Here is a 22,824-nt window from a genome sequence, read left to right on the forward strand (position 1 = left end):
ACTTGACAACAGAAAACAATGACATACCAATTCATGGTACACCATGGCTGCTCCTTGCACACATTACATTAAGTGAAAGAAGACAGTCACAAAAGGTCACATGTTATACGATTTCATTGATCTGAAATATCCACGAATAGCATAAGGGGGAGGAGGATTCATGCAAAGTCCTGTTGGGAATAGTTCTTTCTAAAGTCAGATTGTAGTGACAGGTGTACTTTCTGTTCATATATTAAGAACAAATAAATTGTAGACTTATAATAGGTAAATTTTTGTTATACATGATAAAGCTCAATAATACAATAAAAAACAAAACAATAAAATAGATTGAAGACTAGATTTGACTCCATAGCTTATAGTTTCCAAACCAGTACTCAAGAGCATTGGTTCAAGTTTTAATATAAAAGATATCAAGAAACTATCATGATACCCTCACATTCAAGGTTTCACAGAGAATAATGCATGGGATAAAGCACTGGCTAGTGAATGGTAGTCTATTTAAAAAACAGTGGTCATTCTTAACAACGAATGTGACAGCAATAATCATTTGACAGCTAAGGATTGGTGAGCACTTATCTGTAAGAATTCACTTTCTCTCTTTCTTTATATATTGTATATGTAACATATGTACTAATATATGCACATACGTTGCATACATATATATGGTAAAATGAAGTTGCTATTTCTCTAAATCTATATCATTTATTGAGAGTAGGAATCAGAGGGAATCTCCAAAACAAATTAAATCTAGGTGAAAAACATTCCAATATTGGTTAATGCCAATCTTTTTCTACCTGATGAAGTAATTTCAATCTGTAAAACCTCAAGCTATTAGAAATCCAAAGTATAATGAATTTTCAAATAAAAAGTCAAAGGTGGGGTGCAGAGAGGGAGAAGGGATGGTTTGGGTTCCTAAATACTGAGTTCTCGTAGACCTCACTTCCAAATCCACCATGACCTGAAGAAGAGTACCTTGCCATTTCAGTGTATAAATCCTTGAGGCATAGAACTTGTTACCCCAGAATTCCACTGCTGAGGTTCTCATGGAGGATGTGCTGGGACTTTTGACAAGGTTTATAAAGAGACAGTGACTATTGGGAGTGAGTACCTTGGAGAGTTAGTGTGATGGATCCAGTTTCTCAGGACTTGGGCTATTTTTATGCCTAGGACAATAATCCTCAGTGTGCCCTTGTCACTGGCTACTGTGCCTTTCTGAACAGCTGTTCTGACCCTGAAATTCTGGTGTATATGGCAAATACAGCACAATATATAACTGCAAGAGTATTCCACTTCCATGAAATTTGCCGTTGTCAGTTTTACTGGCTTAGGCCTACCTCCTTTTGTCTTTGAATTGTACACAGAAATGGTGGGACAAAGGGTGAACTAATTCTGCAGTGATACTCACTAGACACTTTGTTGAAAATGAACTATACAACTTGGGGGGAGGGAAGAAGGGAAGGGAAAAACTGGAAGAAAATGAGGGAGGAGGTGACACTGTTCAAAAAGAAATATACTCATTACCTGATTTATGTAACTGTAACCCCTCTGAACATCACCTTTACAACAAAAATTGACAATATAAAGATTTGAAGTCTTCAAAACAATAAAAATAAAATGATAAATACCAAACACAAAAAGTTCCACCTTGCAGATTATTATTTACAGCAAACTTCAGGTGGATTCTCCACTCCCCCTGGGTCACCTAGCCATCTGACCAGCAGCTTTGCCTTTAGATCCTGGTAAAGGCTCTCAAACTCCAAGATATTCACTCAATTTCCCAGTACCCACCTGGAACAGGGGCTCATTGCAAGGAATCTCATTTCAGATTGGTTTAAAATTCTTGGAGAAATCAGTTTCCTCTGTTTGGAGTGCTCCTCTCACACAGAACACATGTCACTCCCTGGGTGAGGCCTTCCCTCACTGCCCCCAAGTGGAGGAAGTATTGCCTCCACTATATACCCCTACATGCATATATGCACCTGAGACTGAATGTGCATTTTGTCCTTCTGCCACTGCCAAGCACCTTCCATCTCTTTATCTTGCTCTATTTTCTACATAGCATATCCCTCCCTCCCTCCCTCCCTCCCTCCCTCCCTCCCTCCCTCCCTTCCCTCCTTCCTTCCTTCCTTCCTTCCTTCCCTCCTTTCTTCCTTCCTTCCTTCCTTTTTTTCCTTCCTCCCTCCCTCCCAATTTCCCTCCCTCCTTCCAGCTTCCCTCCCCCTCACTCCTTTCCTTCTCATGGCAGCAGCATACCAGGCTTGGTGTTTTCAGGGGTGCAGGAGGGTGGATGGATTCATCCTTGGGCTGTCACTCCAGCCTCTTAGGCAAAGCCCCACCCCCACCGCACCCAGCCACTGCATTACGCATCAGCCTGTTGTTTCATTCTGCACTGCCTTCTGGCTACTTGTTTATAGCTACAGCCTTAGCACTACATACATAGTAGGTATGAAATATGCATATTTATTGGATGGTTTAACTGTGATGGATGATTCTTTTAAAAACTAACCTATATGAGAAATACTGAATTTAAAATACTAGCAACTGAAGTTTGCCTGTTAATTTAACCTAGAGTTTCTTGAACTCTCCATGGCTTACATTTTGAACCAAACCATTCTTCATGTGTTTCATGGAATGTTTGGTGCCATTCCTGGACCTTCACCCAGGAGATGCCAGTAGCAGCCCCCAATCAGTAATGAAAATGAAGAATGGTTCTAGATGTTGACCAATGTCTCTTAGGGAAGACCAATCCCCATATAGGAAAACCATTTATTCAATCAATATTAACTTTTGTGAAGATAAAACAATGTATTTGTCCACATTTCACAAATTAGACATTTGTGATACGTGACACAGTCCTGACATGCAAGTTAATTCATATATACCAAATATGTGAAATCCCACCAAAGAAATATTTTTCCATTAATATTCAGTCAACTCTTAAGTAGAACTCACATTAAATAACTTTAACCCATCACCTATTCAAATGATGAAAACGAAGGCTTACCTTCATTACAGTGCTTTGAATTATGCAAATAAGACCACATAATCCACATTTTCAAATTTTCCCCATGAAGGAATATAATATAACCTGTATTCCTTATAAAGGAACAAGCTAATGGATCAGGACCACCCCCTCAATACTACAAAAAATATCACTTATATTTGTGATTTAAAAGAATAAAATCGGGGTACATAACTCATATCTTATTGAAGCTATCTGAAAACAGTTGTTTCTACGAGAAATCAGTATTTAATAGTCTTTTATTTGGCCTGCTAATAATCAACTGTTAATCTAAGCTTTATGTTAGATGCTCAGAGCTTAGACAACATCACATACTGATGCAGAGATGACTACTGGTTGCCGTTAGAATGAGATAATTTTTCTATTCCTTGAATCTACAGGTCTATATTGTATTACTGTGGTGTGGGCTGAAATTCAGCAGTTGAGAATGCCTTTTAGAGTTTTAGTTAGATATAGTAACTGTATTTTCTGTCAGCTTTGTAACTACATATACAAATAACAGTGAAGGTAATCTTCCTTGAATCATTTATCCTGATGGTATTTCTCACCCTCTACTATGTAGTAGCCATTGTTCTTGGCACTGACAATAGGAAAGATAATTGGAGAGTCCTTGCCCTAGAGAGTTTACACTTATTTAAGAAATCAAAATGGAATCTTGTTAAGAGTGAGTTTAGATCTTGATATGTAAAGATGTACATTTTAAGGCAAATAATTCAGAAATCATTATGTATTACTTTAAAAATTGCTTAACAAAAGTTGAGATTGGCTATTTTGTATTTGTCATAGAAAATCTACAAGATGAGTAGGGCAGCCAGAGGAGAGGTCAAGAGGATGAAGAAGCTACCCGCATGTTCACAACTTCTACCCTAGCTCAAACCTCCCCTCCCCTGAGTGCATTTCTGAACCTTTTCTAGGTCATTATTACTAGCATGGTGGAAGCCTGGAAGGCTACAGGGCTTACAGTCTCTCACTTAGAGTAGAGAATTACTACCATGATCTAGGTAATTTATGGAACTCAGGTCAACATTAAGTAAGATCAGTTTGTATGTGTTCCATTCAATTTATAAAACCTTTACAGAGATCAATCTACCACTATTCAAATACCCCCATTGGGCTATGCCTTGAGGGTCAAAGATTAAAAAGAACAAACCTCTAGGACCTTTCAAATAACCATATAATTGTTTAGTTCACTAACTCTTATATAGACATGGCTTTTACTTAGCTGCTATTTTATAGCCCTATGTGGGGGGAGGGGTGTCAGTTACAGAGCCTGGTTATTATTCATTGATAGCTACAGTGCCCAGCAAAAGCAGGAGCTCAGGGGATAGTTACAGAATAAGTGAACAAATTAATGAAGTGAACTGAAGATAAAAATTGCCTATCCCTAATATTTTTATATATCTTTATATCCAAGTATTTTCCTATTTGTTCTTTCATTTTATCCTCAAATTCACACAGAGTAACTCAAAGAAGCTACTATTTTGCATGGACTTGTAAAGACAAGATCACACATTTAGTAACAGAGCAAATGGAAAATTCATGTGCCCTACACAGTCTAAGGTTTCAACAATAATAGAAAAATGGATTAGTGGCCTAACACCTATGGAAAGTTCCAGGGCTCTGAAGATACTGAGTTGACCAAAAGAAAGGCCCTGCTACTTCTTTCTCTGCAGTAGGAAATCAATTAACAAAATAGAGCACACTAGTGACAGCTGGAGAGTTGGCAAAGTCCTCAAGGGGAGGACAGTAAGCAATATCATAGGCTGAGAAGATGGATGGGACTCGTTCATACACCGAGGCTGACTCACAAAGGAAATCCTGCCCAGTTTGACTAGCCTTTCTTCAAAGGTGTCACTGACAGATGAGCATCTAAATGCTTTTGTTTCAAAAAGAAAACAAGGGAAAAAAAGAGAAGGAAGGAGGGAAAGAAGGGAGAAAACACGGAAGGAAGGGAGGAAACATGGAAGGAAGGAAGGAAGGAAGAGCTGAGCTCTCTTTGTATTCCAAACAGGCATATATAGCAATGAACATGTAGATAATGACTCAAGCGGGGAGTTGGGCAGGTCTCTCAAAGGAGTCCTTCAGAATTATTTGCAAAATTGAACAGTTTTTCTTTCAGATAAGTTTCAACTGAACACAATAATTGAATTGAAAACTCCAAATTCCTGCCCATGGGCTGTCTCCCATCTGCTGTTAGGGGAATGCTGTGGGAGAAGCCTGTTCTCATATTCATCTTCATCTGCCAAACAAGCTTTTCCCCAATCAAAATGGTTCTTTCAGTTATAGAATGGTAAATATTGTATGTTCAATTTGAGGGAAGTACACAGAGGAATGTTGTAGAACCTGATCACACAGGGACATGAGGTTGGGTAAAAGTCAGTGAAGCACAGGGACCAGAGAGGCTGCCCTTCTTTGGGAGCCAGTAAGGTCCCTTAAGGTCACTTCCATCATTGGAGCTGTGTCCATGGCAGCCTTCAAGATCAAAACCATACAATACTGTTTTATCTCACGGCTATCAAACAATTGGGAAAAGAAGGTTAATAATCACTAACTTTAAAAGGTTCAAAATCAATACATTTTCCTAAGAATGGCCGAGACATATCAAAAATGCTCAACCTCTCTAGCCATAAAGGAAATGCAAATGGGGAGGGGGGGCGGGGGGGATGGGATGGGAAGGGGAAACAAAGGAGGAGGCTACAATGCTTGATAAGAAATGTACTCATTATCTTGCCCATGTAATTTTAACCCCTCTGTACAGTATTTTCACAAAAAAAATAATAACTGCGTTAAAAAAAAGAAATGCGAATCAAAACAACATTGAGATTCCACCTCACCCCAGTTAGAATGGCTATAATCAAGAACTCTAACAACAGATGCTGGAGGGGATGTGACCAGAAGGGAACCCTACTACATTGTTGGTGGGAGTGTAAACTTGTTCAACCACTTTGGAAAGCGTATGAAGGTTGCTCAAAAGACTTTATATAGAGCTCCCCTATGACCCAGCAATCTCATTTGTGCATTTACCCAAATGATCAGAAACAAGATCATACTAAAGCTACCAGCACAACTATGTTTATTGCAGCTAAGATATGGAACCAATCCAGATGCCCCTCAGTAGATGAATGGATCAAGAAAATGTGGTATATATACACAATGGAATTCTATGCCTCCATCAGAAAGAATGGCATCGCCCCATTTGATAGGAAATGGAAAGACTTGGAAAAATTATATTAAGTGAAGTAAGCCAGGCCCAAAGAAACATAGGTCCCATGGTTTCCCTTATTTGCAATAACTAGTATATGTTTGGGACAAGCAGAAAAGGTGAAAAGCTATGCACATATGACCAGATAAGATGATGTTAAGCAAAATGAACCCCATGATAGGGACACAAGTGGTTTTTTCTTTCTTGCTATTGTTTCTAATATTTATAATGTACCATGTGATTTTTTGTTTCTTTGTATGTTCCTCCCCCACGGTATAACCCCTGTTTTCACTGATTTGATGTTGGTGCCCTGCATCTTGTATATACACTTCTCAAATTGGGGAAGGGAAGGGAAAAAAACAAATGCTTAAATAGGGATACAGGTTGACCCATTGTAACAATGAGATACACAAGACACTATGTTGAAAATGAACTTAACAACTTGGAAGGGGTGAGGAGTTGGGGAGGTGGGAGGGAGGGATGGTAGGGGAAAAACAAAGGAGGAGGCAACAATGCTTGATAAGAAATGTACTCATTACCTTGCTCATGTAACTGTAACCCCTCTGTACAGTATTTTTATAATAAAAAATGTATAAAAAAGAATTATAAAATAAATAAATAAATAAATATACTTTCCCAGATGACCTTGCCTCTTGGCCTTGCTCTGTAATTATCTTCTAAACGCGGGGACCAATTGACACACAGTTAGAAGCAACAAGTAGAAGGATGCCTCTCCAACCCACTCAAGGTGAGCCAGACTCTGTCTCGTGACCTGCCTGTGGTTTCTGGCCAGCTATGTAACTCAATAACAGAACATCAGGCCATTTTTAAGATACATGTTCTCCATTAGCCTGGATACACAGTTCCCTGGCTAAGTTCACATTTCATTCAAGCTCAGCCAAATAGGTATTTATTTAAAAAAGAAGGCATTTAGCAATACTGGAAAATAATTTGTAAACTTGCACAGAGGTAGTCAGAGTAAGCATAAGTGACTTTAGGATATAGTCAGAGCATCCTTGATAATCCCGGAATAAGAAACCAACAGAAAGAGTCTTAAAGAGAAATTATGAACCAGATACACAGCTATGGCCCAACCACGTCTTTGACAACTGTTGCTTATGCCTCCAGCCCCTGGGAGATAACATGACTCCAGAATTAGCTGGCCGGGACAGCCTGGAGGTAAGCAAGTCTGACCTTCTTTAAGCAAAAATAAATCTCGCTGAGTTAAATGATCCTGTCTCCTTCTTTCCTCAAGGAACATGAGGCATTAAGTGACAAAATTAGAAGACAGCAGTCGTGACTCCTCTGAGCCCATATCTCCTGCCTGATTAATGATAGGTCTGCCTAGTTCAAGATAAGCTTCAGGTCAGATACATAAGACTGTCTTCCTTGTCATATCCAATAACCAAAGAAAAACCAGGGTGACTATCCCCAGATCTTTCAATCCCTATTAATATAATCATGATGCACAAACTAACTCAGAAAGAGAGTGGAGGAAAAAGCAGTGTTTTCAAGCCAAGAAACAACCACTTCAAACAGGTCTGCTTCTCTGTTCCATTCAAACTCCTTTCCACAAGTTATCATGATATGCAAAGACACAGGTGTTGATGTTCTAAGTCATGCTAAAGAACAACTTAATGAGGGAGGCTACCCGGAAACAAATGACTCCCTTAGGTGAACCTAGCCTGTATCTGGAGAGTGCTTGGAGTGTACCATTCATCCATCAACCAGTGAATCCAAAAATTATATATCAGAAAGAGACCATGTGCCAGACATGCTCTTAGGCTTTGTTTTTGTCAACAGCTGTCCTCAAAGGAGGGCTTGTGGCAGTTTCAGCCCCGTAGGCCAAAAACCACTAATGAAACTCTCCAGCCAGCAACAGACGTCTGCTGACACTCATGGGAGATGTGAGAAATAGGAAAAGCCAGAAACAGAGATATTTTCCCCCCTCACAATTCAAACTCATTTGCAAAATGTTTTGGCTTTTCCCTGTTTACAAATCCAGTACCTGCAGACACATCTAACTCTAATTCAGGAGGGAGAAGTCTTGGTCTCTCAGAGAAGGGCATATTTCAGCTAATTTGTGCCTACAACAAACCCACAATGTCCTTCTGTGTCCATTGTCAGCCTAATGATACAGACATTGAAGATCTGGTGTTTATTTCAATGAACTTTACCTACTGTCACTCTTTAGTGCATATTCCAACTATCTCCTATAGGCTCCAAGTTGAACAGAAACCCTGGAAAAAAATTCTGCCTTTATGTCAAACATAACCATTCTTCACAGGTTTGGTTTAGAGGAGGCAACACCAAGATGAGAAAGAAGCTCCTTTGAAACTGGCTGTTAGGAGAATAAACATGGTGCATAGAAGCAATTGTCTGGCTAGGTGAACAGAGACCCTGCTCGAGTTCTACTCACTGAGATCCATTGTTTACCTGCCACCACGGGAGACTTCCGTTCATCCAGGAGTTGGATGGAGGTACTTGCTGTTACCACATTGCTTTTGTTGACTGTTCCTATAAAAAGAGAAACCACCACAACAAAAATGGAGATGCATATAGTCTACACCTAAAAATAGTAATCATGTTGGCCCACAGCCAACAATTCTGCAAATTGATCTGGAGTTCCATTCCCCAAGTCCAGAGTGTTCTGGGCTAGGGACATTCTGCCTACTCTATCGGGCCCATATTAGTGCTAGAAGCAGTGTGCCAACTTCCAGTTACTAGAATGAAGCAATGTCCAGTTCTTCACGGTAAAATCTTTGACCCCCAAGGGGGGAACACAGATTTCTGTCCTTGAGGCTAATTGTAATGGTTACTATGTGAGTGGTGCTACAGAGAGCACCTCTCTAAACACAGTCAGTCACAGAGAGCTACATGAAAGAGAATTCTGAAATTAATACAATAAATTGGTAACTTTGATTCTGATTCATAAGGTTAATCTTAATTGATCTATTATGGTCTAATTTCAAACCTAGCTTTCCTGAGCAAAACCATTTTAAACACAGAGAGAGCTGGAATGAAATCTTTATTCCAAATTCTTTTTAATGCAGTGACATTATAGTATTAGTGTCAAAAGTTTTCCTATTATTCACAATGGTTACAATACTAATGAGTTAAAACATGCTGAGCACAAATTCGGAAGGCCCACAGTTAATAATCGTTAGCCCAGTGACTACATCAGGAAAAAAAAAATCCTCCAAGAATGTGAGTTGAATGGAATCCAATTGAATTGTAAAGCAGAGAAGGCAAACTTGAGTTAGAATATAATTATAGACAAAGTAATTGGGAATTTTCTCACTGACCAAGCAATAATAAAACCTTCTTTTCAAAGGTAGGTATTCACAGGGTCATAAGCAAATATGCATAACCATGTTGGCTAATGTATGGTATACACAGATGAGGAGTGCAATGGTCCTTTGAACAACTGACTTGAAGTTTAAAAGATGAATATCAGGAAGCTGAAATATCAGGAAGCTGAAGTTGAAGGGAGATAAAGGCAGACAAATGAAGAGAGGAAGGGTGGACAAATGCAGTCAGAAAATTCAATGGACATATGTGAAAATGGACTGAGGTAACTTGAAGGTATGAGTAGGGTTGGAAGAGATTGGGGAAAATGATAAAGGGGTGGAATTGATCAAGACACATTGTACTTCTAAACTGATTTATTGAATGATAATTCCTTTCTACAATTACTTAAAGATTATAAAAATATAATTTAAAAAAGATGCATTGTTCTTATAAACTGACATGTTAAATTGAAACCCCTTTGTACAATTACTTAAATAAAAACCATATAAATAAAAAGTAAAAATACAAAAGAAATTAAAAGCAAAACAAAACATAGATATGCAACATAAAAGAGAGAGAGCATTTACCACAATGACTTGCAATGACTTGTACTTAGTGACGTTAGAGATTTTCCTTGAATGTCTAAGAGCCATGAAACACTCAAAGATGGTTACATTATCATAACTTTAATATAAATAAGGTAAGTTTCTTTGATGACACAATTAAATTAAGAGTTTCATGAAAATTTCAGTTCTCCAAAATAAATATGACAAAAATTTTAATGAATCAGAATTTCAAAGAAACATAGGTCCCATGGTTTCCCTTATTTGCAATAACTAGTATATGTTTGAGTCAAGCAGAAAAGGTCAGATAAGTTGATGTTAGGGGAATGAACCCCAAGATAAGTATTCAAATGTTTTTTTTTCCTTTCATGCAATTGTTTCTATCATATTTGTAAGATGATCTCTATCTTGCTTTTTTATGTCCCTACCCCACAGTATAACCCATACTTTCACTGTATTTGATGTTGGTATAATTTGTGGAGGGGAAGGGGAAAAAACCAAATCATTTAACTAAGGATACAGGTGGACCCATTGCAACAATGAGATGTACAAGTCGTTATGTGGAAAAATGAACTTAACAACTTTGGTGGGGGGTGGGGGGAGGATCAGGTGGGAGGATAGGAAGGGATGGGAAAGGGAAACAACGAGGAGGCAACAATGCTTGATAAGAAATGTAGTCGTTATCTTGCCCATGTAATTGTAACTCCTCTGTACGGTATTCTCACAATAAAAAAAAGACATAAAATAGAAAAGCTGAAAAAAAAAAGAATTTCTTTTGCGCAGACATAATTTTTTTTAAGGAAAAACAGTGGATGACAAGGCAAACAACATATGCAAGTGAATGTGTGAAGCATTTGGGAGTATTCTGTGTAGCCTGGTCAAAAGCAACTCTATCACAGAATGATTTCCGTACAGAGTCAGAGGGACAACAAGCTAAATTCTACTTTTTTCTTTATAGGATTGTGACAAACAAAAGATGAGATAGAAAATTATGTTATTGTTCATAAGTTTGCAATATAAAAACGTTCACTGTGTCTTAGTTGTTATTTCCAGCTATAGTGTGATGCAGATGAACATTTAAAAAGGATCCAGACTGGGTATAAAGCACACTTGGGTGAGAGCATCTTTATCCAGGGGCCTATCAGCAAATTGATCACACTCACAGACTCAATCTGGAAAGGAACTCAGTAGATGATCTAGTCATAACTTGTACCCCGCAAGAGAATTTTACCACTTTCCCTTGAATATGTCCATTAATGAGAGATTATTTTCCTAATAAGCCCATTCCACTAACTGTTGTCAATATGGCTTTTACAAGTTTCTGAAACATTTTCATTCATGGAAATGAGAAAAGATGAAGAGAGTAGGAAGTTGACACTAGGCATTGGACAGCTTCCATTAGGGATAAATTAGTGAGCCATTTAGGAGATTAACATGAAGAGCCCTATTACAAAATTCCATTACACACTGAACTTTTCAGAGTTTATAGAATTAGTTTTCATTCATATCTGAAGTTTCTAATGCCCAATAGAGAGCTTCACACAGAATTAGCATCAAAAAATGCCAACTGCGGGAGACAGCCACAGAAAACTGTAAAGCATTTCCAATGTGATTTGCTTCTAATACTAGTTGGAATAAGATAGCACTCAGATCTTCTTTAATGGAGGAGATGACTATCTCATGACATCATAACGTCTACAGAATGTAAAAATCATCAGCCACATAGCTTTCATTGGTTGCTCTGCAGCCCTCAGTCAAGAAAGCAGATTGTGCACTAAAAGCTCTGGCCTTCTGCATAACAGTTTAGATCAGATAGGGATCTAAGGACTTTTGAAGTGATGAAAGTGACTGAAGGTTCTGGCAAACTGTCTAAACTTTCTCTTACATAGGGCCAAACAGCATTAAAAACAAATCAACTGAGAAGATTGCATTCAAATTCCACAGGGTTGCAAAATACTGGCCCTGCTTCCTAAAACACCCTCTGCATAATTTGGTAAAGTATGATTTTATTTATGCGGATGGAATGGGTCACCAGTTTGGAGCTCTCAGTATTCAGCACTGGCTCTGGAGAATTCGGCTCCTCTTGGCATTTGCCTGTGCTGCCCCCTTCCCTTCTCCCCTCCCCCCCCCCCCCCCCCCCCCCCCGCCCCATCCCCTGCTTCCCTACTCTGCATAATGCCCAGGCCAGTAGGATCAAATAGAGACAGTCTTGTCTCCCAGAAGGACACCCACCTGTGCTGAAAGGGATTGAGTAGACGAAGCTCCCCGGGATCTGCTCAGCAGCTCTTCGGTACCAGAGAGGGAAATGGTCTGCATTAAAAATGTTTTCTTTGTCTCCAGCTTTGAGGAAGTCCCTGAAAATGGATACGAAGAGCACTGTATTGATCAAGGTCAAAGTGGACACAGTACAGGTAACAATCTTTGTCAGGATAAAAGTAGGGATGGCTTTTAGAAACCCAACTTGTCTTTTTCAGCACTGAAGGGACCTGAGTCAACATTAAACATCCAATGTTACTCCAAAACATGTTGGGAAAGCTCTGGCAGCCAGATTCTGAGGAGAAAAACCATCTGTCCCAGTCCAGTGTACCTAGTCACATAACCGGAACAAACATAAATGTAGCAAAGCAGGCCATGAAAAAGTACCTCCGTACGAACCAGTTAATATGAGTTCCTAGGAGACAGATGACTTATTCATCTACCCGTCAGTCAACGAGCACATGCTATGGATTGAAGCAATGCTATAGGGATAGAACCCAGTTGTAGGTATTTTTCCTCTCATAGTGTTCCTGTCTTAATTTTTTGATCTTCACATTAACCAAAGGATATGGCGATCTTGGGGAGGACATATAAATGTACATCCTCGCAGCTCATGTGTAGTCCTGTTATTTTCTGAACTTATAACAATAATGCAGGTATTAGACTCAAAAAAGCCACGTTGTGTTGCTGTTGTTGTTTGCCTGTTCTTATTGGCTTGTGGTTGCCTCAGCATTAGCAACAACCTTCCCCTTGAGCATGGGAAGATCTATTCTTTGTCTGCCGTCACTCTCCTCACCCTCACAAGAGAAGGCACCCTGCAACTCAGTACGTCTAGTCCTTCCTATGACCTTGCCCTCTGGAGAAAGGCTTGCTTGGGAGTAAAATGCGAAAGCGGGCCTTAAAAATCAAGTCACAACAATAGTGAATTGCATTCAGAACAAATGTGAGATACTGAGAAAAAACAAAAGGAATTGAGAATGTAAAGGCAGTGTCTAAAATCAGTTAAAAAATCTATCCATCTGCCTTTTACCAGATTTGGTTTGGGGAGGTTCTCGTGTTAGTGTTAGGGCCTCATCTAACAGGCCAGCAGCCCTGTTAAACCAGGACTTGAAGGGTAGGTAGCACCTCCTCTTTGGACACTCCCCTAGAACAACTCTTCTCAAATAGGCACCCAGCCTGTGTATTCGTTTGTCACCCCTGATATCCTCAAGTCAGGAAATGTGATCTTTCCTGATAAACTTCAAACTCACACCCTCAGTGGCAAATACAAATTTTGAAATCTCAGACTCCATATGTGTTTGGCCTAATAATGCCTCTGTGTCAAGGGGAGAAAAGGGAGAAAACTTATTAATGGGCTTAGAAAATACTCATGCAGGGCTGGGAAGGTGGCTCAGTGGTAGAGTGTTTGCCTCACATGCGTGAGGCCCTGGGTTCAATTCCTTAGCACCACATAAGCAGAAAAAGCCAGAAGTGGTGCTGTGGCTCAAGTGGTAGAGGCACTAGCCTTGAGCTGAAGAGCTCAGGGACAGCACCCAGGCCCAGAGTTCAGCCCCCATAACTGACAGAAAAAAAAAATACTCATGCTATGAACAGCTCTGGTGATACATTCATCTGATGAGTAAAGGGCCTGTGGCTCCTTGAAGACCCAAAGCTGAACAGTGCTGGAATGAGCAGTCAGGTACTGGACTCAGTCACTCTTAGCCCCTGTTGCTCTCTACCTCCAGACAGCTCACCTCTATGATTAAGGTTCTGCAGTCCCTCCAGCTAAGCACAGAGGCACAGAGGTTTATTAAAATGTAAACAAACAAATAAACAGCAATTCTGAGACCTAGGCAGGAGTTCCTGGGCACAGCTGCAGAACAGCTGAAAGCTCAGAGCCCTGTGTTGGGAGCCCAGAGCTTCCTCCCTCTGGCTGCCCCCACCCCAACAGCCTCATCATCTCCCAGGCCCTGAAATGACTCACCAGGCAGGAGAGGCCTCCAGGATGGTGGGCAGAAACCAAGTGTGAGTAACAAAGGGTTGTGAAAGGACCAGCGGGCAGGTGAGTGCATGTGTTGGGGCCCCCATGGTAGAACAGAGGAAAAAATTCTCAGCAGGTCTAGGGTGGCCTGAACTTTGTTTCTGCCAGTGGTGAAATAAGCATCCCTTTGGATTTTCCATGTTAGGAGCTCACTGGGCCCCTAAAGAGGAGCCCTTGTACTTACTGGTTGGTGAGCTGCTCAGCCCCAACAAACAGATTGATTCTTGAAAGACCCGTGCGAGTACCGAGGAAAGCGACCTCTACGCCCTTGTCAGAATTCCTGAAATAGAACAGCAGACAACAGAGAGATGCTGCTAGACAGTAAGCAGATAATGGCTTTTGCATTTCAAGACCTACAGAATGTTTTACAAAACAGTAGCTTTGAAGCCTGAACTTTAAAAGAACTTGTAAAATGACACGCATACATACACGTGCATACTCAACACTCAAACATAACACAAAGGTGCACATATAACATTCATGCACACATGCATGCACATGCACACCAAGCTCAGCAAGCAACCTCCCTCTTCTCTGGGACAATAACCCCATGGTGATACTTGGAGGAAAACATGAAGAACATCTTGCCAACAAAAGCAGCATGAGAAAACTTTACTTCCAATAAACGCATTTTATCTCAATGATCTGGGTGCAGATTCAGAGACAGCAGGCTGAGGATGAAGAACTTTGAAAAAAGATAGAAGTCCATTGGGATAACTTTATTGCTCATTTCCACCCAGTGTGCTCTACGTCTTGATACTGTAGTCACTGCAGTGAGCAGCAAATCCTCTAAATCAAGTCTACAGCACCCCACAGCCTGGAGTTCTGTACAGCTGGAACAGGATCTGACTTCCACACAGTTGTGGGGAGACCAACATTTAAATACTTCCAAAACACCAGCTTTATTCTCACCTGATCTAAAGAATAACTCCTTCAAGCAACCCTGTAGGGTGCCAAGTATAGGAACTCTTAAGGATATCCTTCACAAGGAAAACTGCTTTAAAAACTTACTAATATAATGTTGTTTTAATTTTCAAAGCAATTCTGTATTTGATCATGTTCTTTAGGAGATGTTTCTCCTGTGCAAAGAACAAATGAGTTTTTCTACAAACACAATTTTATCTTACACTGAAGTATGAAGAGAATGCCCAATTTTGTGCTTACTTCTCTGTCCTAGATATTAATAGCAATTTGATCCGAAGCACTATCCATGTCATCTTCGAAATAAGATGGTTTGGTTATTGGCCTTTGGCAGTACTCATGGTGGTCAATACAACCTTTAAGTATGTGAAAGGTGACTACAAACCAGCAGGATGCATTTGCCTCTGCTCATATCCTACACCAAATTGGAAAGCTCGATGTCCGATCAGTTACAGATGTGGACTACAAAGCAAGCTACCATTTTAGAAATCTCAAGTATGTGAGACTTTGAGTTTCATGAGAGACTAAAAGAAGTATTTTAACATTCATGAGAGAAAGAAATCCTAGGATAGGCTTTGATGATCCCCAGTCTCCCAGAGGAAAAGATCCATGTAGGTAAGCAGGGCTTCCAAAAGTATAATGAACATGCAGTCCCTCTTTGGAGCTTCAGACCATTATAAACTGCCTGCATGAGGTCCACTGTCTACTGCCCACTGGGCAAACCTCCAGTCATCTTAGGCTTCAGTCTCTACCAGGGACTGTGGCCATGGCCAGTCCCAACCCTGCTTTTCTCTGTGTCTCCTATTCTACCATTTTCCCTGGTGCTTGGTATGCAAGTGTGAGCATGAACCTGACAGTTCAGTCTCTCTGTCCTTACACCACAAGCTCATCAACAGGTCCTGGGGTCTTACTGTCAAAGCAGGGCACATGTGAACCTCTTGGTCCAAATGGAAAAATCCCTTGCAATGCTCTAGAAGCCTCCACTGCCATTTTTACCCCATTATACTCTGTTCTTCATACAGAAGTTAGAGATTTTTTTTTAAAGCAAATGTGATTACATTCCTTCCTACTTCACAAATTTTTCTTGTCAGTTTCAGTTTTCTAAGTACCAAAATGTAGACTCTAACTTGTCTCCCAAGGTCCAGAGCCACCTGGCATCTCTTTGCAGCTTCATCTTCTGACATTATTTAGCCTAACTGCAACCTTTCAGGTAAGTTCACAGTTTTTAATGTCAACGTGAGCTTTCTCCACTCAGCATCTATCCTAGGATAGATGCCAACATTAGATGGTATACTAGTTTGCTGTTACTTTTCCTTCAAAGTAATTATCAAACATTTTAATAATACAGTACACTGCATACCACAGGAACTGGATAGCAAGTCCTCTGTCAGTTTGTGCTAACTCTATTTCACCAAAACTCAGTTCAGGGTACATCACAGGTGAAAGAGTGAGTGAATGAATGAATGAACACACAGAAGAAAGAACGTCAGAACAAAATGATTCATCAACAAGATAGAAAAGAAGACAAAACAAATAATGAAGTAGTAGAGAGAACTAAATATTGTACCACTTGAAGGAATAAAGTGAAAATGATTTTCCTATTTTTAAAAGCCTACTCACAGCAATAGTAAAATGAGCTAAAGTAGTTCTCATTCTAGTCTCTGATATCAGCTACCACCAACTTCCCCCTCTCTTATCCTCCACTTAAGAAATAAGAGCACAAGTATCTAACACGCCTGAAATAGATACCTCACATCTGGGTCCTACTCACAACTTCACCTGGCTCCATCCCAAGTTCTCTCCAGTCTGTAAGGTTGAGGGACCAGTGGCAAGACAGAAAACGAGATGTTGCTTCCGCCTCCCTCCCTCTCTCGGAAGTGTCACTCTACCTCCACTTACCAAATTTCATGTAATGTTAAAACTCAAGCAAATTACATGTCAAGCCCAAGAGCCTGCCATCCAAGCCCGCACCACTAATCTGCTCTAGCTCTTGTGGTTTGGAGCTTAGGGGAAAATTAAAGAACTTTAACACCAGGCCCCTAAAACAGTTTAGTTCTTTAAACCATAACCATATTTTGGAGCCTTAGTGCGGAAATGGACATGAAGGGGACACCTGCAATCACTTACTCAGATTTGTTGAGGGCTAGGCTGGTCCAATATGCTTCAATGGGGGCACTCACCACAGCATCAAAAAGGACTTCTTGGATCAATTCTTTGTCACCTGTTGGGAAAGATAGAAGACAAGCTACTTTGGCCTGCCCCCAAAAAGGAGCTTGAGAGGCACGCCCCGGGCTTAGTTTGCAGTATCTGCGGGATACTTTCTCATACTGTGTGTTGCTTTATGAGTTAACCTCCCACCAGCCAAAAATATAAAACAGTCTGACATCTGATATGCCGGTAATACCAGGGCCCTAAAGCATTTGGATTAGACAGAAGTAAATGGAGAGGCTTAGGCATCTCACACTTTGCTTTCCTGCTGTCTCTCTCTCCATCTCATAGCTCATGCCATGGACTAGTATGATGACTCCCAGAGCTAGAGAGTGGAAGCCAATACTATGTGAGAATGCTAGCTCTGGTAATGACCATCTCTGTCCTCTTTGAAAACCTGCACTTCTTCAGCACTCTGCTCTTGGTTGATGTCTGTAGGGATTTGCTTTCTATGATCCCTTCCATTTAAGAGGGCCTTTTTTTTTTTTTTCATTTTAAGGGTGGTATCTGTCTCTATCCAAAAGGATGGTGGGTAGCACTTTGTGAAAGAGGCCAAGAAATAAGCAGAAGATTATGAGCCTAGGAAAAGTTTTAAAGGCCCTCTAGGGAATACGTACTCTTTATCTAGGGCAGGCCAGTCCTCAGTTTTGGCCAGGGGCAAAAATAACAAAAGAGTGGTTTTGAAAAGTAAAAACTAGAAGTAGCTTCACTTATCATTGAAGAAACAATGGGTAAGTTCAGATATACTTAAAGAATGGAATTCTATGTAGTAATGCAAACAAATACAATGGAGTTAAGTGATTAACATGAGCTGTGTGTGTGTTATCATATATAATTCATATAACATACCATATGTTATATATACAGGTTGAGTGTACTTTATCTAAATGCTTGAGACCTGAAGACTTCAGAGCTCAGAGCTTTGGGGTTTGGGAATATTTGCCTTTATAAAAAGAGATATCTTGAAGCTATGACATAAGTATAAACAAAATTCATTTGTATTTCATATATATATATATATATGTGAATACAATAATACACATAGCCTGAATATAAATTTATGTAATATTATTATCAAGTAATTTTGTTCATGAAACAAGGTTTCATGATGTGGATTTTCCACCAATGTCATTACATTAGTGTTCAAAAAGTTTCAGACTTGGAGTATTTTGGATTACAGATTTTTGAATTAGGGATGTTCAATATGTATATAAAGTTAATATATAAAATAATAAAAGTAATGGTATAAAGTTTTATGTATTATACTAAAAATGCATCAGTATGATAAATGGACATTGGCTGGTCATTCTCTATGGGAGGGAAGTGGAACAGGACAAGGATTTTAATATCTCTGCAGTGGTTGGTTCCTTAAAGAGTACTTGAGCCATTCGTATAATCCTAGCTACTCAGAATGATGAGATATGAGGATCTAAGTTCAAAGCCAGCCCTGGCAGGAAAATCCATGAGACTCTTATCTCTAAGTAACCACCAAAAAGCCAGAAATGGAGCTGTGGGCTTAAGTGGTAGAGTGCTAGCCTTGAGCAAAAAAAAACTCAGAGTCAGTATCCAGGAACTGAGTTTAAGCCCTAGAACCAGTGCCCTCCCTAAAAAAAGTACCTGAAGCAAATTTGGCAAAATATTAGGAAGCCAAATGGTAACTAAAGGAAGTTGAATGGTAACTTAGAAATTGCTTTTCAAATTATCTCCACACTTGAGATAATGTGTTCCTTAAACTATATCATGAACAATTCAAAGACAAAGAACAATTGGGCTCAGAGGATGAACATCTGATCTTTTCCCTACCAGAGCATACCATCAAAGTAAATCCATCCATGAAGCTGTCAGTTAACAGCTGGGTAATTTCCTTACACCTTCCTTGAGATGGCTATGATTATTCCAAAAGATAACACATGTCAAGCACTTTGCCCATCATTGTGAAATAATGCTTGTTAGTAAGAGAAGCAGGTGCTATGCTTATTTTTGGTGGATTTCTCTTTCTTAAATTGAAGCTACTGGAACCACCTCATGATATAAGAAGATCTCCTCCTTGAGGGAGAATACAGAGCAGCTAGAACTACCCTTGCCTCTAACACAGATATTAGTCAAATTATTCACTGAGTGCTTTCAGAGAATGCTTGGTAAAAGAGGCAGAATATAAGCCACCATGAGAGGCAACAGATACTAGTGATGACTTCTTTCTCAGAGAATCAGAAAACCTAGATTTGTGGACTTGTGTAAAGTAGTTCATCCCCCATTCTACATTGTTTTTCTGGTGATAATGGGACTTGAACTTGGGGCATCACACTTGATAGGCAAGTAAGTACACTACCATTTGATCCATGCCTCCAGTCCAGCTTTGTTTTAGTTTGTTTTTTGATGGGTCTTATCCTTTTGTCTAAGACTTGCCTCAGGCCACACAATCTTCCTATCTCCAGTTCTTGAGGAGCTGGAATTGCAATCATGAATCAACATGCTGAGCTTGAGATAATCCTTTTTTTTCAGTTTCTACTTCTCATTTGTAAAATAAGGGTGCTGGATAAGCAAATATCTGCAGTCTTTCCCCAGCTGAAACATTTCCATCCTATTCAGTTGTTTGGAGTAAATGGTTTACTAGAAAAACAAATCTAATGAAATGGGTTAAATGGTGATTAGGAATTCTGGGATTGGTAGCTTACATTCATCTACAAAAATCGGATGGTTGACTGGCTTTGGTCTTAGCCAAACAAAGCTTCTCTTGAAAACTGGGACATGAATATATAGTTTGGAGTTGACCTTCCCCACCAGGTAAAGCATGTCTTTGAGAGTACACTCACATTGGAGTAGAGGCTCTTTACCCTTGAGGTAGAGCTTAATAGCTTCTAGTTGAGACAGGTGGCGGTGCTCAGGATGCAGGTCCGTGTTGCAGTAAGACCTAGCCCAAGGAAAAACAGCATATAAACTGTTGTGTTTCCTTCTTTTGCATTTGAACCAGGGAAACAAGCAAATAGGGTACAGGAACACAAGCAATTAGAAACTAAAGTGGGCAATAAATACTGATGCCCATTTAGGCCTGGTAAATTCTTACCATTCATCTGCCAATGACACATCTGGGTGCTCTAAGTCATGCAGGCCTGGAGATTAAGAAGAAGAGGTCCATGAATAAGCACTGCCTCCTCCACCTTTGCTTCAAGTATTTTAGGGAACTGTGGGGTGAGTTCACAGGAGACAGCAATCCCCTGCCTGGGGATCAGGAACTTCAGAAGAATGTAGCAAATTCTTTGTCCAGTCATCTCTGCCCTCAATTTCACTCATTCCAATGGCATGAACACCACCTTCATTGGCTACATATCCAAGAGAGAAACTAACTCTATGGGGGTAAGAAACATATTTGTACTGAAGACAGCTTAATAGGACAGTTAGAAAAACTGACTCTGGAGCCCTATGTAGTCCAAATTGGGAACTGGACTAGGCCCCCAAACTCCTGTGTGATGTTAGTGGGTTAATTTACTTCTTTAAATATTGGTTTCTTCATGTGCAAAACAGAAAAGATAATAGTCCCTAAGTGATGGATAGTTGTGAGATGAAATTATAGGTTGAATGATACAAAATTGTCAATACTCAACTGTTTCTGACCAGCAAAAATTGCTAGTTGTTACAGGTTCCTAAGTAAGTGAATCATCAGTCTAGTCTAGAAAGGTAACTAGGGAGCTGGGACTTTCAGGGAATTTGGAAGTTTTTAACAGAATGCTCTGAACTATCTTAACTCTGTGATACGGTTTGTTCTTCAAAGTTGCCTGTGCTAGAAGCTTAGTCCTCAATGTAATGATCTTGAGAAGCAATGAATCTTTAAGAGGCAGGGCTTAATGGAAGGTGATTAGATCATTTGGCACCAGATACAGAAGGGATTCATGTGCTTCTCACAAAATTGGGTTCGTTTCTACAGAAGCATGTTGTTATAAAAAGAATTGGCCTGGCCAGGTGCCCGTGACTCATGCCTATAATCCTAGCTACCCAGGAGGCTGAGATCTGAAGATTTGCAGTTTGAAGCCAATCGAGGCAGGAAGGACCATAAGACTCTTATGTCCAGAAAAGCCCAAAAGTGGAGCTGTGGCTCAAACTGGAAGAGTGCTAGCCTTCAGCAAAAACGCTCAGAGACAGTGCCCAGGCCTGAGTTCAAGGCCCATGACTGACCAAAAAATAAAAAAAGGAATCAGCCTGACTCCTCCTTTGTCTCTTGTTTCTTCACTTGTATAGGTGTTTCTATCCTTTCTGATGTTTCTATCATGTTGGGATGCAGGCAGAAGAGGCCAACTAAGTGGGGCCACCAACCTTGGGCTTTCAGCCTCTCAAACTAAGAGCTAAATAAAACTCTTTATAAGGTGCCTAGCCTCCATATTCTATTATAACAACACAAAACTGGATAGGACACACTATGAAGTCAGTCTCTTTCCTTGGGTTTTCATGTGCCTTAATTTCAAAGAGTGATAGAGCAGAATTATACTTCTATTTTATAAGTCCTTTCCCAAATGACCAGTAGTAGTTCACTGAACACAGGACTCCAATTTCCCCTTCAAATATGAATGCATAAAACAAATATGGAAATATTAGAACTATCACATAATCCTTCTGAATTGTACATAATCAAGTAGGGAATAAATTAGATTGAACATCAGGCAATAGCATCTGTCAGTTGAGTGAACTTAGCAATGACCTTCAGTTATACCAGCTATGTGATGCAGCAAAAATTGTGTAACTCCTACTTAGATGTGCCCATAATCAGCCCTAAAACAATCCAGTATCCATATATTCTCCCTGCCTTTCTCTTCCTTCTTCCCTCCTATTCTCCTTCCTTTTTCTTTCTTTTTTCCTTCTTTCTTTCCTTCCTTTCTTCAATATTTTTTGACAAGCAACTGCTATGTGCCAGAATTTGGCAGTGAACCAAACACAAATCCCTGTCTTGGTGATACTTAATTTTTGGTGACTGAAAGGAGAGCAGCAGATCAGCTTGCTAATATTTTACTTGGTGGTGAGGGCTGTGAAGGAAAAAGAGCATAGAATGATGATATGGAGGACCAAAAGATGGGAAAACTTAATAGACTTTCCTCAGTTTCATTTCACTGAGAAAGTGACTTTTCACCAAAACTTGAGAGAGGCAAGGGAAAGTCATACAGGTAAGCGTGAGAGAGCTCGATATAAAAGTAGCAAGTGTAAAGGCCTGATATGGGACTATATCTTCCCCTAGTACTGAGTCAAGGAGGTCAATTATATATATTTTTCTACATTCAGTTCAGTCAACTTTTATCCACAAAGCCTTCTCTGGCAAAATGTTACAGGAAATACAGATGAGCTCTTGTGGGAAAGT

At 39.9% G+C, this 22,824-nt stretch overlaps 1 protein-coding gene across 1 annotated transcript in view; it reads right to left on the reverse strand.

Moving 5' to 3' along the window:
- Cacna2d3 (calcium voltage-gated channel auxiliary subunit alpha2delta 3) overlaps positions 1-22,824 on the reverse strand; it is a 927,251-nt gene that overhangs the window by 168,935 nt on the left and 735,492 nt on the right. Inside the window, exons 22-27 of the mRNA XM_042679948.1 lie at positions 20,548-20,593; positions 20,297-20,394; positions 17,403-17,496; positions 14,539-14,634; positions 12,311-12,432; positions 8,661-8,741 (exon numbers count right to left, since the gene is read on the reverse strand). Coding sequence (XP_042535882.1) covers positions 8,661-8,741; positions 12,311-12,432; positions 14,539-14,634; positions 17,403-17,496; positions 20,297-20,394; positions 20,548-20,593 — 537 coding nt within the window. The remainder of the gene's footprint in view (positions 1-8,660; positions 8,742-12,310; positions 12,433-14,538; positions 14,635-17,402; positions 17,497-20,296; positions 20,395-20,547; positions 20,594-22,824) is intronic.

This window comes from Dipodomys spectabilis, unplaced genomic scaffold (genome assembly GCF_019054845.1).
Source record: "Dipodomys spectabilis isolate Male_0828 unplaced genomic scaffold, ASM1905484v1 ptg000054l, whole genome shotgun sequence".
NCBI classification, from domain to species: Eukaryota; Metazoa; Chordata; class Mammalia; order Rodentia; family Heteromyidae; genus Dipodomys; species Dipodomys spectabilis.